Source organism: Varroa jacobsoni, unplaced genomic scaffold (genome assembly GCF_002532875.2).
Source record: "Varroa jacobsoni isolate VJ856 unplaced genomic scaffold, vjacob_1.0 scaffold_1152, whole genome shotgun sequence".
NCBI lineage: Eukaryota > Metazoa > Arthropoda > Arachnida > Mesostigmata > Varroidae > Varroa > Varroa jacobsoni.
Genome location: NW_019214054.1, coordinates 60,749 through 86,113, shown reverse-complemented (window position 1 = coordinate 86,113; position 25,365 = coordinate 60,749). Strand labels below are relative to the sequence as shown.

The window sequence follows — 25,365 nt, the reverse complement described above, 5'->3', positions numbered from 1 at the left end:
TCAAAGGTTTTCGAAACCTAAGTTTTCCTCGAAAATCAACTACGGGAAGGTGACATTAAAGGTGTCGACTACCGGGACGTTGCATATGAGAGCCTTTTGGATTCTAAACTGAATATTTATCGTCATAGGAGTGCAAATATACGCACAAATAGCTAATTTTGTGGGCAAACATTATAACTATATTCCGGCTGCCTTCCATTGTGAAATATTTTATTTTTGCAGGCCGACCAACAAACCATTTTGTCTTACATAATTGTAACAGCACTAGGACCCTAGCCATCAAGTAGAAATATATATACATAGATGATTGTATTATTATTTTATTTTAATTTTTTATTAATATTTATTACAAATTAAGCTAATTTTTACCTGATTCGTTAAACATTATTTTTTAAACTTATGCAGCCAGAAATACATAATGGCTCTTCACTGATCCTCAAGACGACTTCAGCTAAGGCGAACAAAATAGGAGTACTGCAACTTCCTATCAGAACTACACTAAGCCTTTCACCAAGTCCCATCCGATACTATTTATAGCATACAGTAATGGTATTATTTCAATCGCTTAGATCCCACATTACTATACCGCGTAGCAAACGCTTGAAGACTTCCTAGTTATAGGTACCAATATTTTTTCTAATTTGCTATAATGATACCTTTTCTTTAGAATTGTAGACGTTGTAGAATATGAAACTGACACAAACGATCATAACGCAACGGTGTAATCACACAAATATCGTGAGATTTTTATTATTATTCATATTATTTCCATATTTTTTTTTCTTTCAATACACTCGACAGATGTTTTGAGTTCTAAATTTATCATTAATTATTATATTTTTATTATTATGGTACATAAAGTAAACAATGAAGGTCCTAGTTCTCTATACCATATCGGTCTTACGCTACAACCGAGAGGCACTCTGCTCGCGCGTAAGCATAGTTGATCATCTCCAACTTTACGCATTTGCCATCCTTTATCTTGTTCTGCCGCACAACTTTTCTCACACCGTTTAGTGCTTCCATATTCCTTGCCACTACTACGGATCACTTTGCCTGATGCCTTTTTTGTTTTAACCGATATGCATCCCTAATTGTTTTTGTTGTCTGGAGTTTCACGGTCTTTTTTCCAGGTCCTGCTCAATCCAAATTTGTATGTTATCCATTCCCGCAAATTTGACACGCTCCTACAAAGCTTGCCATTTGCTTTTCATCTTTTGGTTCATTGTCTACTTGTTTTTCATATATATTGTTGTGGTTTTTATTACTGTTATTATTAATATTATTAATAGCAACTATTTCCTTTATTTCTCTGCTCATTTCTACGACTGACCCATACATTGTTAACATTCGTTTGTAGTTTATCAAGCGCCGTCTCTGCATATCTGCTTACTATGCATTTGTGCTCTACCTTCGTTCCCACTGTCTAGAGAACATAACCTAGCTCAAATCGTTCGTAATGATTACCATTGAGCTCGTTCGGCACCCGTGGATAGGCTGCCACCAGTGCGTCTTGCGAGCCAATGTACAAAGAGTTATAGATCTTCCAATAAACGTCGCGTACCTTTCGGGCCGGATGGAATAGCCCCTGCAAACAATACTGCAACAGACGAGTTGGCCCAAGTCCTACCCGCATACCTTCGACGGAGCCATGGAACGCTTGAATCAGATGGGGACTCGTCTCAAAGATATTCGGCCACACATAATTCAACAAGTGTGTAAGCGCGTCCTCACAGCCGAAACCAACAACGCCCAGACTCATATGCTGGATAGCAAAACATGCGGTTTGCCGATGGACGAGGTCGCGATCCATTAAGGCATCCTCTAATAGTGGTGTCACGGCATAGATGTAGTCTTTGCCCATTTCGCCAATATACTCAAATAAGAATGACAGAGATTTGAGTACGCCGTTCTGTACATTCATTTCGGGAACACGATATTCATTCATCAATGCTGGCAGCACCGTAAATGGCGAGCAGGTCTCAGCCACAATTGCAATAGCGACGGTGGTGCACACCCGATTCTGACGTTCCTGTACACGCAAATTGTTCAGTAGAGTTGAGAGAACGTCATGCGGGCCGATAGCCTTAGCAATGTAACCGAAAGTGTTAACAGTTGCTCGCCGAATCGCCTTCTTGTGAGCTTTGAGCAATTCAAGCAATTCGAAACAGATACGCATCCATTCTCTTGCGGACACGAACTCAGCGCCACGGTCAGCAATACGCCCGACTAGGTCAATGCAATTCTCCTGTACCTTTTCGTGGCGATTTTTAAGAATAGGCGTCAGACGCGGTAACAAATCTTTGATGGGTGGGTTCATCTTCGACATGCCAATCACATTCACAATTGCTTTTAGTGCCGCGAGAATCGAACCCAACACCTCCGGGTACTCCTCTCCTAAATACTCATAAAGGATCTGACCAAGATGTGACATGAGCTTTTCCTCTTGGCATGTCTTCATCACGACTGCTATACGAGCGACTAGATCAGCGGCCTGTTGGCGTACCTTAGCGCTTTTGTTGTTTAGACGCCACAAAATGGTACCGCAGATCTGGGGCAAATAAGGCTTAACACGCTTGCCGAGAGCGTTTACAATTGTGCCAAATCCGTTTAACATGACCATGTCTTCTGAGGTCTGCTCCTGATAGGCGTATAAAACACCGTCGATCAATTGCTCCTCCAATCGCGAATCGATCTCGGCAGCACCAAGATTAGCAAGGATTTTCTCAGCAGTTTCCATAACCATTTTTCGGTATTGCTCGTTTTCGTCTTTCAAATCGTCTACGATTCTGTTGACGATTTCGGCAGCGCCAACCTTGTTAGCAATTTCAACCGTTGTGTCCACCAGTTGCCTAAAGTGAACAAGGACCAAATAGGTTAAAAAAGCAATGGCATTATATGCACGCCTTGGCTAGTTTTGTACACAACGTAAAAGATTTTTAAATCGTTATATATATATATATATATTTTATATAGTGGTATAGCCTTAGAAGCACAGGCTTCTGCAATAAAATGAAAAACATGACTTACTTATAGTTTCTCTTGTCGAGGGCCATACGGTGATTCCAGAAATGTCGGAAGAAGTGCGGCAATACCTCATCTTTAATATACTGTGCTTCCACACCATCAGTGGCACAACACTGTTTGACAACTTTGAGCACAATTTTTTTCATCTCCTCGTCAGGAGACTGGAACTCTCGGATCAGAATTAGCATCACTTCCCGGGTATAGTAGTTAGCATACTCTGCGTCCATCAATGGGATGAGATAACCGATAGCCTTTAAAAAGGCAGCCAAACCCTTACCACGGTGTGTGCGTATACCCTTCCAGAGAGGTTTCAGAACACTATCGAAGCTTTCAATACCTGTTGATCAGGAAAAGGATGACAATTTGGAGATTCCATCGAGAAAACGTGATCAAGATTTGATGGCAAGACCTAAAAACTAGTAACGTTAATGTGGAGATTTTTCTAAAATATAAAGAGAAAGCATACATGAATATAACAAAAACAGATATCCGTTCTTTTATATAGAGCCTCATAGATAACAGCATAGAATCATCACTAACATCAATCAATAAAAACAACAACTATTGTACCGTAAGGTGTGGCAGCTTCAGCCAGGGCGGCCAATGCCAACGCTGTGATAGTTCTGACTTTCTGCTGTTCGTCAACAAGTCCATGTTCGATAATCTCAACTAACGACCGCAAATGGGGAAGGATCGCGCAGCCCATCAAGATGGCGATCTGCTGGACGATTTTGATGCCCGTGTGGCGCGCCTGCCACGACTTCTTCGATTTGCAGACAGCCTTCAAAAAAGGTAACAGTGCTGGGATGCCTGAAGTTGACACGACAACAAACGGCCAAAATGGCGAAATGCAAATCGGAAGGGTTAATCAATTCGACATTAATGCGGAGGACTTTTAGGACTTGGGGGAAAGCTACCGTCTGCCCGTCTTTTGACTCGCTTCGGCGCGTACAGCGCTTGAATGACCGTATTAGTGGTCAGCGACATAGCGAATTAGAAAACGTAACAAAACGGTAGGGCGATGCCCAGTCCACGCAAACGTTTTTTGTGTAACCTTGTCCTCTTTTAATTTTTGGGTTTTGTTATACATTACCGTGACATTGTCGGTCTCATCTCACAATGAACGCGCCGGGGAACTCAACGGCTAAGCGAAAGCCGTTATCGCTGCTATAAGATATACACATGTTACTATCGGGTTGTATTTTGTCCATAGACAGATACGTAGATTGGAAACATAGAATATATATAGTATAGTAGTTCATATAGTGGTTGAATTTTGTCATCGATCAGCATATTTGTGATATATTCATGTATAACAAAGAATTGCGAGATGGAGACATACTGGGAGAAATTTAATATCAAAAGGGAAGGGTTGAAAATGGAATCTCATCTCAAGACTATAATATTGCCGAGAGCAACGCCTCACTTGAACTCTGAGGTGCCTAAAAACATAACTTGTTCAACGTTGTCATCATTACTAGGTCTCATCGTGAAAATAGAAAAAGAAAACTGGACTTACAAGAGATGAGTGTGTCAGACCAAATACCGGGACATTCGCAGATGCACAAACGTTTGTTCACAGTGTTAAGATAAGAAATCTTAAAGGTTAATACATACCAAGTGCAGAGGCGACGACTGCAAAGGCTCGTGCCGTGGTGTTACGGACGTACTCATCAATGTTATCAATGTCAGGTCGCATCGTGGAAATCATCGTTGCTAATCCTGCCGCTTTGGCTAAATTCGAAATAATTTCTCGTCCTTCAACACGCGCGTAGTAATCTTCGTCGATAAGCAAAGGCTCAATCACCACCTGATCGAACGAAAGAAAGAAACACAAAAAATGCAGCGTACATTTATTATTAACTAATTCAATTGTTGTATTGAACAAATCCGTATGCAGACAGACTTCATAAAATACAGATACAGAAATAAAACCTGATGCTAACTTTCTAGTTAGTTCCATCGTAAAAATAAAATTCTAGTACTTACAAGAATTTTGTGCACGTAGGGCCGAACAAGATCGTCAAGCTTATAAAGAACCCGGTCAATGACTTTGACCAAGAGATGTCTTTCCTGGTCTTCCAGCGTAGGACTCATAAGGAGAGGTAGGATTTGGTTGAAAAGTGCGCCAGGCCCGAACTCTCGTGCTTTGTCTGTGATCTGCCGCATAGCTGACTTTCTCATAGGTGGTGTTCCGTTCTTGATTTTCAACAGCAATGTCATAATCTTGCGCTCCTTCGACTCCTCTGGGGACAATAACTCTTCATCGACATCGGTTAATAACTTGTCAAAATACTGCATATCCTCCGGTTTGAGGGGCGGAAGTGAGGCGCTCTTGGGCTGAGCATCTACCACTTTGAGGGGTTCATCCTTTTGGAAAAAGAAGCCTCCGCCAGCCCCCAGGCCCCCAAGAGGGGTTGGGGTTGCTGCGAGTTTCCGAGCAGGAGTTCGAATCGGCACGTATCCAGAAGGTGGTGGCAAGACTTTGTAACCTGGTGGAAACAGCGAGTCAAGTTCTTCATCTGTCATGGGCCTGTTACGCTCGTCGATTTCTTTTTCGTAGCGGAATATCTGCATTTGCTCTGGCGTCATCGGTATATTGGCAGCCGGCGTCTGCATGGCAGCCGCTTTAGCACCGATGGGTGTTGTACCACTGGGTGTGAACACTTGTGACGGCGTCATCGACGGAGTCATAGCGCCAGGTGTCATCTGACCCGGAGTCATTGATGGCGTGGCTGCCATACCAGATGGTGTCATCGACGGGGTCGCCGACGGTGTCTCATCCCATCGAGAACGTCTTTTGGCTGCACTTGGCGTGGCAGCTGCAGCGGCTTCAACCTTATCGACAGCGCCATCTACACGAGGAGTTTCTGCCCACCCCGAATGGCTTGGTGTTTCACCCGTACGTGGCGTTTCATCCCAGCGATTTCTCCGGGTTGAAGCTTTGTGACCAGGGGTTTCGGCATCAGGCGTAGCGTGTCCGGGCGTATGATGGGCGGGTGTGGGCTCCCACATGCGATTAGCGTGACCAGGTGTCTCAGCGCCCATGGGTAAACGACCTGGAGTCTCAGCCCACTTCTCTTGAGTTCCTTGTGCAGTATGAACCGATGGCGTGTGGGACGGTGTTTCTGCTTGCTCCCAGCCTGCTAGTCGTTTTTTTGGTCCGGTGGACGGTGTATCTTGGACGTCCCACCTTCTCCGTTTTTTTTCAGTCGCCTCTGCCCCATTCTTAACGTGTAGTTCGCCGGCCTTGTCTTTATCTTGTAGTTTTCTCTTGAGATCTGCTTCGTCTCTGCGAACGGCCTGCTCTTTCATGATATGAGCGTACGTCCTTGACTGCATATCCGGCGTTTTGCCTCCATCGGCAAACGGATCTGTTCGCTCAGGCGAGATCTGTCGGTTTCGTCGTTGAGCACGGTACTCATCTTCTCGATCGGCGATTCGTGGTACTCTTTTGTCAGCAAACGGATCATAACCCTTGTCCGTCACTTCTTCAAGGAATTTCTGTGCATTAATCTTTCGAGGCGGAGCCACAGGATCGCCTCCACCTGCCTCCATATCGTCGTCCTGCAAAAGTCATCCGAAAAAAAATGTCAATATGGCGAATTGGGGCTGTACATAACTTTAATGGTTTATAGCATACTATGATGTATGGCGTTACGGTGAGACTAGTTTGTGCACTCCCGTTTTTATCAACATCTTACATTCGCATTCAAAAGGAATCCTTGTAACGCTAAAGATGATGATCAGCTAATTATTCTTGCTTTAATTAGCTAACTCTTTTTTTAAATGCTCTGAAAAATAAGGGTCCAAAAAAGTGACCAGCTCTATGAGAGACATAAGTCTCCTAACAAGAACTTAAAGTAGCAACATTTTGCAGCAGAGTAAAAGTCTTCTCTTAGGCCCATAAATAGCTTCTTCTATGAACCGAATGATGAAATCAGTTATCAGCTCTACGATGGCGACTACACAATTCGATTGGCAAACGCTCGCGAAAAACGTAAAAGATCTTCAAGAAGATTTCAACTTGCTTAACCTTCAGTCGAATCAAGTCTGTACCCGCGCATCCGGTGCGTCATTAGGCTCCTTGTGAACAGACGGCGCCGCCAAGCCTAAAAACAGTAGAGCAATTTAAGAATAACTAGCGCTTGCCGAGGTGCATGTACAACTCTGACAGCTGTTTGTTCTCGGGGCATACTCTAGAATACAATCGAGAGTCTACAACCCGACAAAGGTTAACTTTGAATAAGGATCGGCTTCTTTAGCGGAAGCAAAACACGATGTCCGCTCAGAGCCAATCGTCAATACCGAGTGATATTTCGTTGCTGTAGTTGTTTAATATTTGCCTATTTATACAAAAACGTCTTTTTTAAATCTAGTTGGCGATTCGGATACAGCACGTAGAAGTTATGGTTATTACATCCTTTTCGTTTATTGAATTGAAAACAAAGAGGTCATTGGGGCTATGTTAAAACCAGTGAGTAAAAAATCGGAGCTAAAACGTCTCGTAGGATGCAAAACAAACGACAAAGCTCGATTCACCGATGAATGGGCTGACAATCTGAGCAGAAACCTGAAACACTGGCGTTATGAGAAAAAAGGTTCTACTATATGCGTAAATAGTACTTACATCGGCGTCGACGTCGTCGCTAGCTGGTATAGAGGTAACATATCCGGCAAACTTATTCTTGCTTGTCGAATTATAAAGTTGTCGGTCCATATAAGGGGTGTGCTCCCCCGCTCCAAGGGGCACCCCTCCATCTGCAGTCCCATCAGCCAACCTCTTTTTGGCCGCCTGGATCCGCGCCAATTCCTCATCTATATCTAAAACATAGTTGATGGTCATCACGTAAAGTGCACACCACACACACAGACACACCCAGAATGTAGTGCATGGCAGTTGTTTAACATGGGTACTTCTACGATTGCTGAAACACTAACACTGTTGATCTCTACACCGAATTTCGCTTCTAACTTAGCAGAAGTCTAGCTTTAATACAGACCATAGAGAAAGGCATTATGTAACTATTTAATCGCGGGCGACAATAGTAATCGCCGAAGATGATAGCCTCTGAAAAACTCTATCTAAACAGTCAGTTGAACCATCTAAAAATAGCATCATAACCATCATTGTTTATGTCCTAATTAAAAGGGTCTCGGTAAGGACGAAATCAGTTCTGTTATACTAACCCGACGTGGGCATTGCGCTTAGAAGGTGCTTACAGTAAGCTTGCTATAGAGTATTGCAGATGCCAATCCCTTACACTGAATTTGCATGCAATCGTATGCACCTAGGTCAGCTACAATAACGATAATAATAATATACGTTTAGGCAAAATTGTTCTTGTTTTTTTGATCTTTGCTATATGTGCTAAGCTTCGTTTCACATATCCAGATGGACTTGGCCTTTGGACGCACAAGTTCGTAGGGCACTATTGACAATAGCACAGCCGCATGGCTTCGGCTCAACTCTATGGTGATACTTCCACGGTGAGAACTACGATGAATCGCTCTCAGCACGACCGCGTAATCTGAAAACGTTTCAAAAGTCGAATTTCACTCACCGGCCATGTTGTGGGGAATGCACAACATTGTTGACGATGATCTCTCTCTATGCTACGAGTAACACATAGCTGCGGGCGGTCCGGTTAGTCTGCTCTTGGCTATTGTCTTTTTCATATTGATTACGTTTCATTGCCACGCAAAGGCGATAAGTCCAACGTAAACAACATATCAACCGTTGAAATTTGAAGTGAACATTTGTCGTGATCGAGAACGAAAGAAAAACGAGTCACTTTTAGATGCTTTCATTCGTTAATTATATTGAGTCGTTCTGCGGTAGCGAGGTATCCATCCATCCGCTACTATTCGCCTATATTATTGTTATCCTTTATAATGTATACAAGACTGTCTGCAAATAAATCGATCTGTGCTGGAATGCGCGCCGGCAAATAGATGTATTGTAAAAAAGAACATGAACATCCTGTGAAAGGTTAACAGCATATTGTCAATCCGAAATCAGTTAAGTGACTTTAGATGAACGTTATTTAGGTTCGTTAATTTTATTACATAATAGAGTTCTCGGAGAGATGTGCATGACGTCCGACAATGTGAGGTGTTCACAGTAAACAAAAGTTGTGGAGATTAGTCTCGTTTGATATCAGACGCGGTTTGGGTAGTTTTTCACCCACGTGAGAACTTAGTGGGTAACGTCTTTGCCTGCTTAAGCTTAGGGATACGTAGCAGTTTAGGTTTGGATCCGAGCGAAGATATACTCCGCTGGGAGCCAGGTGTCAGAGGTAACGTCTAACGGCGATGTCGGGCGTAAAACTTAAGACATTTAGGCGGTGTTTTACCATCATTCACATCTAAAGTTAAGCTTAGTGAGGATCTAACTTCAATTTTTTTTACGATTTCCTATGACCGTTTTAACTGCTTATAGAGTTTTAGGGAAAAAAGCATGGTACCGAGACAACTCAATGTTTTGGCAGGCAAATAACATGGACTTAGGAGTTCTGCTCTGTTTGCTGCAATATTATTCAATAAGGGCCCCCAATGAAAGTAAAATACGAGCAGTAACGACAAAACACACTGACCGCCAACTTAGAACTGTCTCCAATGGCACATGTGTAAGAAATTAATTATCACTAAGAAATTAGTGGTTATGGGTCCAGCCGAACCTGGGTTGTCACAGATGAAACTTATTTTGCTCTGCTACGCAATACTGCTGGTTTCATTACCAGATGTGTGAGAAAATACTGAGTTTATTTTTTTAATTTTGGTAATATTTTTTTTACCTATAGGTCTTCCTTCTTTTGTGGTACCTAAGCGAAGAAAGCATACTTCAAATCCTGTAATCAGAGATTTTATTGCTGTACAAAAAGAAATCGACTTGTAAGAATAAAGCACTGAAGCAAAATAAAGAAAAACAATGTTTTTCTTTATTTTAGTTATTCATTGTCCATGGCATTCATGGTTAACTGGAGCTTTTATACATGCTGTACTGCTTAGTTTGCAAGCTGTGTCTGGACTTTGTTCCCTTGCTACTCACACCCGGGGATTCGATGTTGCTTCGGTCTTCACTGTCGCTTTTCGCAGTTTCACCACCACTGTGGTCATCCCTCATTCAGATAGGCTGCGCCCGTTGTATAAAACTAATACGGAAAGATCTAATGGCCCCCCTAGCTGGTGAACTACGAACCATGAAGATTAGTAACGACCTGTTTAAGAGTATTATCACTCCTGAGATGAAAATCCTTGAAGAACTCTTCCGAAGAAATAAGTAAGTACCAGTTGTTTGCAGCAGTATGGCTCAAGATTGTTCAGGTTTCATCGTATATTTTCTTATGTACAGGCATCGTTTTATTGTTTACTATTTTTTGAAAGCTTGTTAGTTTGACTCATCTAAACATAGTTCAACGATATACTTGTAAATGGTTATAATGAAGCTTCGAGCTATGGTAATTAGTTGAACTACAAAAAGTGAGCAAGGAAAAGTTATTCGTAGGCAACGAATTGTAACAAAATTTTCATCTACATCTTCGCCTATAGTTTTGAACTTCGTATCGCAGGCGGAGCGGTTCGCGATCTGTTAATGAATACTATTCCACACGATCTCGATTTCGCGACGACAGCAACGCCTGACGAAATGAAACGGATATTTACTGATGAAGATATTCGCATGATCAACACCAACGGTGAAAAGCATGGCACGATTACAGCTAGAATCAACGACAAGGAAAATTTCGAGGTTACTACGTTACGGATTGATGTTATTACCGACGGCCGACATGCTGAGGCAAGTGATATTAGCATTAAGCTTCATCAGAGTACTCAATTATTTACACAGCCACTTTTTTTCGCATTCAATACGCGGATTATTCCAAAGTAAATAAATTGCGCGTAATAATATCGCGTAATGATGACGTTGCGTTGTTATAGGTGCAGTTCACTACGGATTGGCAAACGGACGCGAACAGACGGGACTTGACAGTGAATGCAATGTTTTTATCCCTTGATGGTGTTGTTTACGATTATTTTAAAGGAATTGAACATATTAAACAGCGGAAGGTGCTTTTTGTAGGTGATGCCGCTCTCCGGATTCAGGAGGACTACCTTCGTATCCTTAGATACTTCCGGTGAGCTTGATGAAGCATGAAGTGGTTGCTAATCGTTTTATTACATTTCCCTTTAATAAAATTTATATTTCAAATCAGCCACCTGCTTGAGCACGTGCTTTACGGTCAGAGCTTATGAAATATTATTGCAGTTATTTTAAGAAGTGGTTATTACATAAAGATGAACTGGAGAATAATACGTAATTTATTATCTCATTATTATATATGAGTGTTGCCTGTTTACTTTCTTTCTTTAATTTTAGGTTTTACGGACGTTTGGCTTTGAATGAAAACTCCCATGATCCGGATACGCTGGAAGCGATTCGACTGAACACAAACGGCCTGGAGGGAGTTTCTGGTGAACGTTTATCGGTAGAATTTCGTAAAATACTGGAAGGACCTTTGTACTGCCCGTTGATATGTTTAATGTATGAGTTGAGCGTGACACCTTACCTAGGACTACCGAAAACACCCGACCTAGCTGAGTTCCGGAAAGTGTGCCAGCAGTCTGAAAACTTACAACCAGCAGTAATGACACGACTTGCGGGCCTATTGCATTCCAAAGATGACGTAAGCAAACAAACACGAAATCAGATATTATAATATAATGGTAGCTCAGAGATTTATATATACATGTTGGCGACGGCGGCAACATCATAGATTTTTTTCTTTCTAATGTAAATTCAAGTTAATGATAATTCAAGTTTTTGCGTCTTTGGATCCATCGATAATGTTTTGAGCTCAAAGTGGATGTGCGTACAGATGGGTTAGGTGCTCGTCTCACGCACACATACTCGCTTATGTAATACAGTTATTCAAAAGTCACAATTTTTCGAACTCGGAACTCCTTTGGCAGTATAAGATATTACGTATTTATTTTTCTCTTGACGACCTTAGGTGCTTGCGGTGCATGGCCGGCTGCGTTTATCGAATGCAGAGCGTAATCTTCTACTATTTCTAGTTCGTTACCGCCCAGAAGCACCGAAAGGCTCCACTGATGACGATCTGCGTTTCTGTCAGACACTTCAGTTTACATGCGACATCAAAGGTACACGCTGACGTTTCTTTCTAGCGCTTAGGAGAAGGTCACTGCTACTATGCTATTAAGAGGGTTCGTGCAAACGATCAGCAGTTTAAATCGGATAACAAAATGAGCTCTTATATAGCCGTTAAGAAAAGCTTAAGAGGCCTTACTTAATGCAGCGGCTACTACTAATTAATAGTAGCGACTTGTATTATGAGTAATTAGGGACAATACCTTATATTGATGTATAAACGTCGTCGCATTACTAGTCAAAATGATGGGTAAATTGACCTGCACGTGCAATATGTTGGACACCAAAAACCATAAACTCAATAATGTGTTTACCGTGTTTAGAAAAAGATGAATGTGGCCGTAATTGAGCTTCGAGTCATTCTGCTTAAAAACCGCATGGAATCGGTGCTATAATGTATAAACAGTTTAGACAGGAAAGACGATTTTAACTAAATGTTACGATGCCATCACACTTGGAAAGGCTTATTTTTGTCAATAATTGTTCTCAATTATTTGACTTATAAGTAAATTGAGTTCAATCATTTGATTATTTGCAGGTGGATCAATGACAGAGGTTTGGTACTGGACAGAAGAGCTCTTAAAATATCATGGCAACAAAGATCTCCTGCAAAAGTTTCGTGAATGGAAATTACCGCGTTTCCCCGTAACTGGCCACAAACTTATAGAACTGGGAATACAAAAAGGGCCAAAGGTAAAGTAACTAGGTGCAATCAAATTGCGTTCCATTTCAATACACTACTTAATTTGCTATCCTGCTACCTACTGAATGTAGCAACAAGAACTATACTTAAATAAGCGATTTACTTACTTATCTCGATTGAGCACTGCTTTATGTACTCCCAAAAATCATTTTATTCAGGAGTGTATTGACTATGACATACCTTCACTTCTACATAGAGTAGCCATACGGCTGCGTAATCTTACGCCGCCAAAAAAAATTTCCGCCCGGGAGATTTGTAGCTGATGTAGCTATGTATACAGTTAGGATATAAGATTTTTTGTATAAATATAAGTAAAAATTTATAATTAGAAATACATAAACCTTACGGTACTAAGTCGTCCCTTTGCTTTCAGGTTGGTTGGGTCATGACGCGCATGCGTCAAATTTGGTTCGACAGCAGTTTTCTTCTAAACGAAGAGCAGTTACTATCTAAACTAGGCGAAATTCTCCAAGAAGTTCCTCCTAAGAGAAAATGATGAGGTTTAGAATCTTGTAGAATTTAAATATGTAATTTTTTAAACTCTGCAGGAATAAAGCCTTGTTTTGTTTAATTGACATATATATAAATATGATCAAAGTATTTCTTTTATACCTATTGCGAGCACTAGGTATTGATTGGGGTAATACCTGCATTTCAGCGTTTCATACTGCACATAAAATCATTTTCACATGACTTCCATGTTCTTCATATAGATCATGTCGGCGCTTATTGATTCAATAGTGATTCATTTTTGCCTCAGTTGCTTAAACTTCGTCGGCAACGTTGCTTGAGGTTCATTCCACTCGTAATTTCTTTGGCTTATTGTTTAAGACATAAGCATCCAAATAAACAGCTCCAACATTTCATACGGCATCCAGATGCGTTATTAGGTTGTTGAAGTCGCTAATAATAGTAAGTGTAGCCTTTAAAGAGGTAGTTTTAGTTGCATATGTGCAAAGTGTCTCTTAGGGATTTCGCTATAGCTCGAAGCGAATATAATAGCACTTGTTGTTCCTAGTCAATCGTTTAATGATTACAGAAAAATCAATACTTATTTTGTACTAGTTCCACTAGTGACTGTATACATTTTCATTACAGGAGTATGAATAGCGCTAGCAAAATAGATCAAATTCAATAACCATGTATTATATTACCCAGAAACTTTTGTTTTCTGTCTTTTAAATGTTTACCTTTATTAAATGTTTATCAAGCTGGCTGAAACAACTGGTTTTCAAGAAAATAGCAATATATTCAAATTGGATTTGTTTTCAGATAAGCTATAATAATCAACAGTAAAAACTTGGCGAAGGGGTTTGTTGCATTCAATATATAAGCATGCTTGTATAAATGTAGGTCTTAATGAAAATGAAATTACCTAACTTAGCTTAACTCTGGTCTGATAATATGATTATCGCTCTTACCCTGTTTTGAGCTTTTAAAATTAGTTTTTTACGAGTTTAGTGCTAAGCATGGTTCCATATGGTGTATATAGCTATTATCTACATGCAAAATTTCAGCCTTATTTGTACACGAAAGTAATATTACGTATTTGCTTTCAATGTTTATGCAATTTTGTTCCTCAGCAATGCCGGTTTGTACTTATCTATAAGTTAATAAGTTAGGATTTAAGTCAAGGAAAATTACGTCTAAACTGAAATGTGATGATTTCACCACTTAAGCATTTCCGACACTTACCTAGATCTGCATATTGATAAATATCTAAAAGAAAGAGACGCTCGGTCTGTGGGATCACCTTATTTGCATTATATTTTGATAACATAACTTATTAACATTTTAAGATACAAAATTGCTTTTTACCAGCGTTATCTTCCTCGTTTTCATTCAGCGTCTTAAATCATCGACATCACCGGTCGTTTCTTTATTCCCTGCCCCCGATCTTCCCACCCCCCATCTTGCCAGTATTATACTATCTATATATATTTATATATATGTATATATCTATTTATGCCATAGCAAGCAGCTGTCCACGGGAAGTCTGCCTCGAAGAGTTAGTCCTCCGACAATTTTGAAGAAAAGACGTCGCCACTGTTGCTTTTCGCGTTTCGCCCTTACTCGCGTTTTTCTCAGTCACATCTTCTCTGCCCTTGCCGCCATCATTTTATCATTGATTTTCTTAAATCATTCGTCTTAATCTGTTAATTAGCTCTAGAAATAATAATGATAATAGTAATAATAATAATAGTAGTCATTGTACAGTAATAATTACCACTCTTACACTTCAGTAATTATATGTCATCACCTCCGTTTACTGTACAAAGTCACCACAACTTCGTTTTCTCGCGTTGGTTCACTGTAACGTTCACGAATATTGTTAACGATTCACAATTTCGGCTTCTTATAATTATTATTACTATTTTAAAGAATTATATTAATATGAATACACTTCTCAGATGACAAACTGCATCTGCAGCCGAGTTATATGGTGATGTATTTTTGTTGAGCGCGAGTTCATTTTTCCAAATCAATAGTTGTACCGCTGTAACCTGTATCCCACACCAAAAAATTGCAGCTGCAGGTGATTTTTACCAAATGGCTGTAAATCCAACTTTATAAAGTTGCCATTAATGTGTTTTGTTTATTTCTTCGCCTCTTCGTTTCCTTTACTTTTTTTCAATACTATCAACGTTTAACTGTACATAGCAGGGACTTTTTCTAGTTTTGAGTTTATTCTCTATTACTATTGTTGCTGCTGTCATTAACCTTTCGCATACTTTATCCCATCTCGCGTGTGGATAGCAGCGCTTAGATGATAAGACATCCCATTACGCAGTTAACCAGGAGTGCTCTTGATTTACTGTTTTGTGGGGTAGTGGTAGCAAGTGTGGTGACACTATATGCTTTTGTTTTTACATCATTATGTGTAGAGTAATATCGATTCCCAAGTGTAGGGAAAAAGCCGCAGTCCTGCCGAGTTAAACGTTACTGTATTCAGTGTATTTGGCTAGAATTGGGAGCTTGGTGTCTTCCGACTGACGATGGCATTAGGATTGTGGCTTCTACTCGTTGCTCGACAGAACACCCCACCTAGCGTGCCGGGGGTTAGATAGGCTTTCGGCAGAATGAACTGAGGAGTCCGATTGAAACGTTTCGGCAATAGATCCAATTGCTTCGACTTAAATCTATTTCTCCCTCTTGTCGAATTCTCTGCGTCTTCAGTTGTTGCCGCCGCCTGGCGTTGTGCCTGTCGGCCTTATTTTATGTCTGTACGTCCGCCGTTGAAACTGCATGGCTTATCAGAGCGATCAGCAAAGCGTATTAATGCAAGCACGTATGCGACACCGGTGACAGCTGATTGCTGTTGCACTAAACGCTAAACAAAAGAGCGCGAGAGCATTTACCAGCCCATCGTTTGTTGACTGACATGATACTCGGCACCCATCAGTTGGCAGAACGCGAGAGGCGAACGATTATTCTACTCCCTGGTGATCTCATCTCTGCTTTCGAAATTAACTGGGTGGCAAATGGTTAGACGGTTTCAAGTTTGTTAGCCTAACCGGAACTGCGTACGCTTTCACGCTAGAATTTGAATCCGGTGGCGTGCAGCCCGCCGGAAGGATCAAACTGGAAGGCCTGAGAACCTCCTTCGGGCAACAAGCGAGGATCCTCATCATTTTCCTCGGAAAAATGCTGATCGATCACGTCGTATGCCAATTTGTAGATTTCTTCGTTTTCCGAGTTTTGAAGAGCTTCAATCCGATCTAAGCCGCCGCATTCCTCGATCTGTCGGGCAACACCCAGATCATTCGTGGACTGTTGTGCCATTTTGAGTAGGTTGTTAAGCGCGTCGAGACAAACCTGCAACACTTGCTGGTCATGCGCCATTAGAAGAGTACACAACGGATTTACAACATTCTGCTGTACAAGGTATTCCATTTGCTCTCGGGTGCCAGAGATTGTCAGATTCGACACTGCCCAGGCGGCTTCTTTCTGCGTTTGAAAATCGCCATTGGACAGATGATGTATGATCAATGGCACGAGGTTAGCATCGATGACCTGTTGTACCTGTTGTTGGTTGCCGGCAGTGATATTCGACAAAAACCAGACGGCCTCTTTCTTGATCTTATCTTTTGGATGCTGAAGCAACGAAACAAAATGGTGCAGCGCGCCATGGTTGAGCACAATTTGAGTCTGTTCATCGGTGCCAGTTGTTATATTGCCAACGGCGCGAAGTGCAGCTGTCTGCACCTTCACCTCGGCATGTGACAACAATGGTACAAGTGCAGCAACGACTCCAGTATCAATCACCATCTGAATCTGATCGTTACCGCCATCGGTGAGGTATGATAGTGCCCAGACCGTGTCTACCAGAACCGATGCATCGGCATGGTGTACTAATATTCCCAAGACGGGTAGCAGCTCACGGACTGTAGACGTCGGCGGCGGCGGATCCTTATTCCGGCAAAGGTTCACGAGTACCCATGTTACGTTGCGTAAAAATGACAGTGGCACATCGGGTGTGACGAATGCGAGCAATGGTGGCACAGCACCGAGATTAATAACTAAATCACGCAGTTCCGGCCCATCGCCAATAATGTTGCCCAGCGCCCAGACCGATTGCTCACAGACATTCTGTTGGGGTGATTGCAATAGCTCGAGAAACAATGGCACTGCGCCGGCCGAAACGACAGCCCGCGTTTGGTGTGAGCTGCCTGAAGCGATATTGGTTAGCGCCCATGCGGCCTCGAATTGTAGTCCAGGCTGGTCGTGCTTCCGGAGACAGTCAACGAGTGCGGGCAGAATGCCGGCATAAATGAGGTCGTCTATGGGTGGATTTCGATCGGACGAGAGCAGTTTCCGCGCAGCTTGAACAGCCGGCAATTGTACAGCGGGGTCGGGATTTCGCGCAGCAGCGACGATATTCTCGAGACGCGTTTCCGCATCGTCCTCCCGACAGGACAGTTCGCCCTCAGTGTCGCCGTCGCTTTCCGAACTTAAATCAACCTCACCTTCCGAAGCAGCGGCAGCCAGAGGAACGTTACGTTTCTTCAGTAGCGACTCTTCACGCTTATTTTTGCGCAGTTCGACGGTCTGCTCATTTCGCCGCCTGCGCATCTCATCATTGTCCTTGCCTCTATTCTTGTAGCTTACGATACGATTGCGGGCCGCGTCCATAGCGGCTCTCGGGCAAGTGAGTCCTTCCTCGTTATCACAGTACACACACGGTAACCCACCGAGACACCGGTGAGTAAAAGATATTTTCAACACCTCAACTGCACTGCAGTAGCAGTAATAATTGTATGGGAGCAATCTCTGTTGCCGCACACCACAGTCAAATTCCTGCACTCTTGTATTATACCTTTAACAGTGGCAGCTCGCAATACAGGAAGAAAAAACACGGGTAGAGACTCTTTCGTTTGAGAAACAACTGCGAGTGTAACTCCAGCAGCAGCAGCAGCTACGGCATTTACGGTAAATGAACACGACGAGAAGGAGACTGCTGGAGAATGGTGGTCAGTTACCACATGCAAAACAGCGGTGGCTGTATATATTGGCATCGGCCGTGCGTTCAATGGTAGCAACGGTGGCCGTGGACGGGCACGAGACAGCAAATAGCATCGGCCGCAATGGCAGCACTAATATACAATCAGTAATCAGAAAATCGGAGCAGCAGATGTTGTAGAAGTAGCTGTTGTTATGGTAATCGTTGTATGAGTAACAAGAGCCGTGCTGTTGTTAGTAATGTTAACTGTAATATTCGTGCGCTTTCTCCAGTAGTCGTAATCGGGTTGATAGCATTCTTCTTACTCTAGCGCAAGTACACAGAATCGCTGAGTTACTCCCTGTGTCATTGAATCGTGGATCTTGTTATACTCTTAGTGGCAAGCTGGTACGCTGTGGCACTGTTCTGCGATGCTGTGGTGGTAGATGGTAAACGACAATACAACGGTAAAACTCACTGCTCTGCTGATCGCCACGAGAACAGATATTCGATAGTACTAGTTGTAGAACTACGGGCACCGACGACTTGCACGCCGTTCGCCGAAATTCAACTGACTGCCCCACGGTCTCCCTTCTACGACTCTGTCGCTTCTATCTCGGACTTGCAGCGCTGTTAGCGCCGCTGCTAGTGCTGGCAAAACCACGCGAGACACTGGACGACAACGAGGGCAACGTTGGCTTGCTGACGACGGAAACACGGCGCGCGACAAAGATACTAATTCGAGTCACCGCTACTACCACAACTACTACTGCTGTTGTTGTTGCTGATACCACTAGAAACAACGGGCAGCACGACACGGCCGAACAGCGGTGCACCCCGGCCGTCCCCGTAGCACGACAAGACGACGAGCACTAAGGAGATCACAGCGGCAGTTGTAGCGAACGAATATACTCTCTCTCTCTCTCGTTCGTTCGTTCCTTCCTTCCTTCGTTCCGTGTTGTATGTTCTGTCAGCGAGCTGGCCTGGCCATTTGCTACTTCTCCTGCTACTGCTGCTGCTGCTGCCTAACAGCTAGGAGCAACGACCGAACGAGAGCCAACCTTAACTAGAGCTGGTCAGTCAATCAGTCAGCCAGCCAGTCAGCATCAGTCCTCTGCAGTAGTCGTAGTTCGTCGTAATAACGCATAAGTGTACTGGTATGGGGTAGCACACACGCACTTGGTCAAACGGACGACACCGACAAGCCAAGCAGAGGCAGCAGTCAACTGAGAGTGAGTATACACACTGGCGCAGACTACAGACTCAAGTCATTAGACTACCATTACAACCAAAACACACCAGACGGCGGCCAGATGGCGGTGCCGACGACAGTTGTCGACAGAGAATGAACGATCACGCCGCTACCATTGACATGAGCAGCAGTAACGGCGGCAGCAGCAGAAGCAGTGGAGGCATGAGGCCAGACGAGAAACAGCATTGAGTAGGACTACGGAAGAACTTAGCGTACGAAATAGTAGCACATTTAGTTTGCGTTGTGCTCCGGTACACTGATTGTTAACTGCTGATCGTACAGACACTAACACCAGCGACTATCGTGAAGCGCAACCTGTTTGTTTGGTAAGATAACGTGGTAGGAGAGAACCAAGGTGTTGGAATAAGACCATAACAACCGAAAACTAACGCCAACACACCACCCGAAGCGGACTGAGCTACATAATAAGTAGTTCAATACAAGGAAACGCACAGACAGCTTAGCAGATCAAATAAGCTTTGTGTCAGGACACATTAAACGGAGGGGGCAATATCATGAGAGGGCTTTTTGGTGAGGTCTAGATAACAAGGAGATCAGGAGGCACACAAAAAGAAATGAATAAATATCTGTAGATGCCACTGGAACCGCTGTCTATCACTTTTCTGCTTTCCTGTTAAGGTAATTCGAGATAAACATCTTCGCCTGTGTTTTCAGTAAAGATTGAAATCGTGTATTTGCAATTAATAAAATCAAAAATATTCCAATAGCTGCGGCTGCTACAGCAAAAGAAAACTGCGATAATAGTCGTCAATACCAAAACACACGTACGGTATCGGCCGGATCAGAATCAACACCGCGCAACTTTCACTGATAACGCAGAACGATTTCTGCTGCGCTACTCGGTCTACGTTTAGCGTTAACCGGTTCAGGGACAGAATTTAGCTGGCAGCGGGAATGAGCACCAGACAGCATGTGGATTGAATATAGCGCACATTTGTTGATGGGGCGGAATCATGGAGCTTGCTGTGATGTCAGCTAATGATTCATTTATAAAGTGCGCCCACTCGACAAATGGCAATTCGTGGATAGAGATAGCTCGAATCGGTATTTTTCGCCAAAATGTAGGATGTTTTTACACGATACACGACACAATACACGAGCGGCTTAAAAACCACCGTCAACAGCTATGCGCCCATCAAAAGGCGGCAAATTCAAAAGCGACGGACAGATGATCGTAGACGCTCATAATAAATAGTTGCAATGTGAACTTATTGGCATGATCGTTCAAGAACACTAAGGTTTAACAAACCAAAATAAAAGCTTGCTTGGTGCATCCATTGAACGACACGGACTGAACAGTTTCGTACGTATGAAGTACCACGAGTTTGCCAATTAAAACCAGTTGTTGATCTATTAACCCTATTTAATTACATTTTTTTTATGGCAATGAGGACCTGCAGATTCCATTCTGTCGTTGTTCAGGTTTACATATGTTTAATAACTGATCATTTTACGACTTGCAGACTAAATCAGCTTTAAAACGGTTTTGTACAATCTACACTGTATAACTGTATAATATAATAATAATAATAATAGTGATGTGTAATAATATAATAATAATGTGTATAATGTACACTGTAATGTTTGTCATAGAGTCATAGGAATATACATTCCTATGACTCTATGACAAACATTGGAGGCGCATATTGAGAATAAAATAAAACAACGACGTATAATCGCCTAACGACGACTGTCAGTAAAAATACTCAAAATGTACATTTTGTTCAACGTTCAACCAACGAAGAAGTCGCTACGCGTTCGTGAAAAACAAATTCTCTTTGAGTATCCTTTTTAAAGAGCCCTCAAAGGTTGTTAGCAAGAATTCAATTTGGATTTAGCCTGAAAAATTCGTACATTGCCTCAACATCAAATTATAACATCCTTGTAGCTCGTTTAGCGGTTCTAGAAGATGACCAAGGTTGAAACGCACAAATTAATTGTGTGGTAACTTATCTTAGAATGCCAAAAAAAAACGATTGAGAAAAGCTTCCACTAAAACATGACCTGTGTAAGCTCTTGGCGTAATGTCTACTGAATTATATTGATCGGTAAATACATATTAACACACATATAGCTAGCCGTACACGGTGTAGTTGAATTGCGCAAATCTCATATCCTTAATTCTCAGGCTATCTAAATGGAGATGATTCATTGTGCATAGGGAGTACATATAGGCGTCCAATTGGTGTACATGTAACATCAAAGATAACACACAAAACAATTTTTATACTTTACCGTACAAAGGAAAGGAACCTTAATAAAAAAAAATCATACAAAGACGTATATCAAATTAAAGGAGCATAGTTGGATATCTGTCTCTTGAAAGGCATAAATATACAGACGGATCACGTGTAAATGTTACGTTTGCGTTACACGCAAGTAATAATGCTGATTATATTTCCAAGGGCTTCGGCGTAGAAGAAAGTCGTGCTTGTAACTGTAGTGTTAAATTTCATATCTTAAATCACAAGGTTTTTTTTGAACTAATTCTAGACGTTAGTCCACGCTTCCACGGACAGTATGGCTTCCGGCGATGTTAAAGCACAGAAACCTTGTGATTTCGGAAAATTTCAATTCAAACGTATTCTCAACGATAACCCACAATCGAAGGTATGTAAGGCCAATCTAAACATTATTAAGGCATTATATATTATATATTAAAATTATGAGATAGCGTAAGGTTTTGCTGTATGGCGCCTTTTTATCCTAGAAAACCACCGGGCACTAGCTTTTCATTATGCGAAGACGTAACGACAAGTTTGGCCAAAAAAAGCCATTTTAGTGGCACAGCTTTGGTCATATAAACTATTCATCTGTAATAGCGCAGTGGTAAGGTAAATTTCCAAACGCGCCAGGTGGTACAGGTTCGAAGCCGAGAGTAGACAGACTTCGTTTCGCTATGGGACGAACCAACTGAAGCAATGCTATTTCTAATATTTGTCCGTTTATTTCGATTCCAGATCAGCTTTGTTGAAGGCAAGTTTGAAGGGAATGAGGATGCGGCTGTGGTGATTTTGGAGAAGACACCGTTTTCCGAAGAGATGTGCACCAAAATCCTCAAGACACAGGAAGGTCCTGAGAAGGACGCAATCCCTGAAGAGATTTTTCGGAATGACATTTACTCTGGGTACCTGTTACGACCAGAGAGATCTCTCAATGGTACAATGTCTGACGGCTGAAATAAGCTTCTTTTTTTATTTTCTTCCAATAACTTTGAACTGTTGCTTTTGAATATTATTGAAAGAACGACATTCAGATAAAATTCATGCTTTGCATTCTTTCAAAATGAAGTCGTATATGTCATTAACATTCTTCATGAAGTTACATTGAAATTTCTATTGTAGAAATTAAGGTTACCGTGATATACCCGGCAACAGAGAAGCATATTGAAAAGTACAGCCGGCAAGAGTTGTTGTTGGTGACAGAGACTGCCCAACTTTACAAGGAGCGCGTGGAGCCCTACCTCAAAGATAATTGTTTTTCGGTGCAGTGGGTTTACAACATTCTTGAGCATAAAGCTGAACAAGAGAGTGTCTTGTACGAGGATTTCTCTGAACAGGTAAGCTAATCCTGGATTGCCAGATGGTCCAGCAAGATGCTCATTCAAGCTATTTACATTAATCAGTTCTATATGATGACACACCGCAATCGGTGTGCACGCGTGTGTGGCTCATTGAAATATTTCAGTTAATCATTACAGTAAACTTGAGACAGAGATGGTTCTTCAAAGTTGGCTTGCAATTGTTTAAAAAAAATCCTTCCGAATAATAGTTGCCAACCAATTTTTCGACCTCCTTTACTCTACTGCAGATGAGAATTTTTTTCCATATCTATTGTGTGAAATTTATAAGCTATCTTGTCTGCATATACATTATTACCTAACACATGTTTTGCAGGTTGGTTTTATGTTGATTAGAGATATGAAGTGGGATATGAAGCAAAACGAAGATTTGCACTGTCTCATAATGGTTCATGACAGGAAGCTGCGGTCTCTCAGAGATCTCCGTGCCCGGCATTTGCCAATGCTGAGAAACATACGTAGTAAAGTGTTTATCTACACGAAAGAAAAGTTTGACATGGGTGAAGACAAGCTAATGCTGTACTTTCACTACCAGCCTTCGTACTATCACATGCACATACACGTCGTGGCCATAACGGTTGAGAATCCACCTGGTACGTACGTAAACAATGCTAAGTTGACTGCCTAAAAGTCGCTCTAAACTTACTTTTTTTTTTGATAGAATTAAAACCTCTTAGCACCAGTATCCAAGGAAATAAGTAGTAGTATCTACGACGAGGTCAGCAGCAACAGATTCGATTTCCTTCCATTATGCAATTTATGGAATGTGACATCTGGATGTAGAAATATTGCCAGCATAAAATTGTCAGAATGCGCCTTAAATGCGATAGATTTGCACGTGTTATTAAAAGGGTTCCGCATCGGGAAGAAGAACAAATGTTGTTTCCTGTACTTTTTGAAACTGATGGAAGGTGTGTTTCCATTTCGTAAGCATTTTATAATATCTACTGACGATTGCAGTGACAGAGAAGGAGCAAATTTTGTTTAAATTTTTTGTTTTTGTGCATTTTGGACTGAAGTGCAGTGCTTCCTGGGGTGTTAACGTTTTGCCTAAGCATTGCTTGCAGCGCAATTTGCTTCGTCTGCTCTAGCTAGCAAACATAGTTTGTTATGTTTTTTTCCTATGGATCGTTAATAATAAATCGATACAAAATGGGAGGGCTGACGATATGTGGTCTTATTATCTAGTATTCAATATTATCTAATTGTTCAGTTCGCCGCTGTTATGTGGAACTAACGATAAATTTATGCATACCAAAATAACGAGAAGTGACGATAGTCTAGCAGAATTCATGCTGAAGCTGAAACTGACGAATAAAATAGACTACGGCTTCTGATAGATTCTTCTATACACAACTATTAGAAATATTATTTCCAGCTTGGTCACACTACCGAAAACTCGTGCCCTCGATTTTGTTTTTACTTTACCGCCCATACCGATCGTTTCAGGTGGGGGCTGTCACCGAGGGCACCTTCTAGATGTGGTCATTTCGAATCTGGAAATCTGCGACAATTACTATGAAAGAGCCACTCTTTGCTACACCCTTAAGAAGAACAGCCCTCTGGCAAAAATTATTTTCGAACAGCCAGAGGGTGACATTGACAATAAGAAAGAAGTCAATGACGCCAACACATTGTGATGGTATTCCAACAAATCTAGTTAGCGGGGATAGAAAGAACCGCTAGTCAAACATTGGAAATTTTTTCTTTGTTTTGAAACAGCGCGTAGTTTGTACATACTTCTGTAAACATAAAGATATCTCAATTTTGGAAAAAATTGTACGTGATGAAAACGTATGTGTTATGACTCACAGAATTAAAAAGTGTATTGATTTTCATTGGGTCTAAATAAAGTTCTTTTTGCAGAAAAATTGCCTGATGTCTTTTAATTAGCTAATTTAGTAATGCTACTTTTTCAGATTGCGCTAGCCTTAAATGCAAAAGTTTCTTGCGCACGAGAAGTTGCTTCTCCAAAATCAGTATGCGAGACAGTAATCTTTTCTAACACTCTTTTAGTTAGTCTAACACCTTCAAGTTAGATCTTGCACCGGTTGCGGCTTCATTTTGGGCAGAGCAAGACTGGTCTTCCGACTACTTCTACACTATTTCTACCGTATTTCCACTACTAACCCGGTATTTTTGTCATTGCTTGCCCAAAAACCCTTTACTG

General features: G+C 41.8%; 4 protein-coding genes across 7 annotated transcripts; 2 read left to right on the top strand and 2 right to left on the bottom strand.

The window, feature by feature from the left end:
* Window positions 1-722: 722 nt before the first annotated feature.
* Window positions 723-8,627, bottom strand: Sf3b1 (splicing factor 3b subunit 1). Of its 3 annotated transcripts, none has more exons than XM_022845183.2 (7): window positions 8,592-8,627; window positions 7,658-7,851; window positions 5,017-6,594; window positions 4,645-4,837; window positions 3,598-3,837; window positions 3,031-3,364; window positions 723-2,852 (listed from the first exon to the last, which is right to left on the bottom strand). In XM_022845183.2, exons 1-7 carry the CDS (start codon window positions 8,617-8,619, stop codon window positions 1,427-1,429), a joined length of 3,993 nt encoding a protein of 1,330 aa, XP_022700918.2. In that variant the 5' UTR covers window positions 8,620-8,627; the 3' UTR covers window positions 723-1,426. The 3 variants fall into 3 exon arrangements, with proteins under 3 accessions (XP_022700918.2, XP_022700917.1, XP_022700919.1); XM_022845182.2 differs by having other exon boundaries at window positions 8,218-8,614; XM_022845184.2 differs by lacking the exons at window positions 7,658-7,851; window positions 8,592-8,627 and adding an exon at window positions 7,064-7,130.
* Window positions 8,628-8,921: 294 nt separating this feature from the next.
* Window positions 8,922-13,489, top strand: LOC111267151 (CCA tRNA nucleotidyltransferase 1, mitochondrial). Of its 2 annotated transcripts, none has more exons than XM_022845192.2 (8): window positions 8,922-9,048; window positions 10,039-10,309; window positions 10,599-10,825; window positions 10,969-11,165; window positions 11,408-11,714; window positions 12,042-12,192; window positions 12,738-12,892; window positions 13,276-13,489. In XM_022845192.2, exons 3-8 carry the CDS (start codon window positions 10,622-10,624, stop codon window positions 13,396-13,398), a joined length of 1,137 nt encoding a protein of 378 aa, XP_022700927.1. In that variant the 5' UTR covers window positions 8,922-9,048; window positions 10,039-10,309; window positions 10,599-10,621; the 3' UTR covers window positions 13,399-13,489. The 2 variants fall into 2 exon arrangements, with proteins under 2 accessions (XP_022700927.1, XP_022700926.1); XM_022845191.2 differs by having other exon boundaries at window positions 10,579-10,825.
* Window positions 13,490-14,642: 1,153 nt separating this feature from the next.
* Window positions 14,643-20,457, bottom strand: LOC111267144 (importin subunit alpha-4). Its single transcript, XM_022845179.2, has one exon. The coding sequence runs from the start codon at window positions 18,033-18,035 to the stop codon at window positions 16,440-16,442; it is 1,596 nt and encodes a 531-aa protein (XP_022700914.1). The 5' UTR covers window positions 18,036-20,457; the 3' UTR covers window positions 14,643-16,439.
* A 306-nt stretch (window positions 20,458-20,763) lies between these two features.
* Window positions 20,764-25,069, top strand: Dcps (Decapping enzyme, scavenger). The gene is made up of 6 exons (XM_022845181.2): window positions 20,764-20,918; window positions 22,109-22,225; window positions 22,576-22,774; window positions 22,960-23,174; window positions 23,512-23,788; window positions 24,645-25,069. Exons 2-6 carry the CDS (start codon window positions 22,136-22,138, stop codon window positions 24,833-24,835), a joined length of 972 nt encoding a protein of 323 aa, XP_022700916.1. The 5' UTR covers window positions 20,764-20,918; window positions 22,109-22,135; the 3' UTR covers window positions 24,836-25,069.
* The last annotated feature ends 296 nt before the right edge of the window (window positions 25,070-25,365 follow it).

Bases quoted from the DNA above. Each gene is read 5' to 3' on its own strand.
- Dcps (XM_022845181.2), top strand. From the start codon at position 22,136: ATGGCTTCCGGCGATGTTAAAGCACAGAAACCTTGTGATTTCGGAAAA. The intron at 23,175-23,511 runs GTAAGCTAATCC...CATGTTTTGCAG, and splicing joins ACGAGGATTTCTCTGAACAG to GTTGGTTTTATGTTGATTAG. The intron at 23,789-24,644 runs GTACGTACGTAA...CGATCGTTTCAG, and splicing joins AACGGTTGAGAATCCACCTG to GTGGGGGCTGTCACCGAGGG.
- Sf3b1 (XM_022845183.2), bottom strand. From the start codon at position 8,619: ATGTTGTGCATTCCCCACAACATGGCCG. The intron at 7,852-8,591 runs GTGAGTGAAATT...ACTATGTTTTAG, and splicing joins CATTCCCCACAACATGGCCG to ATATAGATGAGGAATTGGCG. The intron at 3,838-4,644 runs GTATGTATTAAC...TGTCAACTTCAG, and splicing joins AGTCGTCGCCTCTGCACTTG to GCATCCCAGCACTGTTACCT.
- LOC111267144 (XM_022845179.2), bottom strand. From the start codon at position 18,035: ATGGACGCGGCCCGCAATCGTATCGTAAGCTACAAGAATAGAGGCAAG.
- LOC111267151 (XM_022845191.2), top strand. From the start codon at position 10,092: ATGTTGCTTCGGTCTTCACTGTCGCTTTTCGCAGTTTCACCACCACTG. The intron at 10,826-10,968 runs GCAAGTGATATT...GCGTTGTTATAG, and splicing joins CCGACGGCCGACATGCTGAG to GTGCAGTTCACTACGGATTG. The intron at 12,893-13,275 runs GTAAAGTAACTA...CTTTGCTTTCAG, and splicing joins GAATACAAAAAGGGCCAAAG to GTTGGTTGGGTCATGACGCG.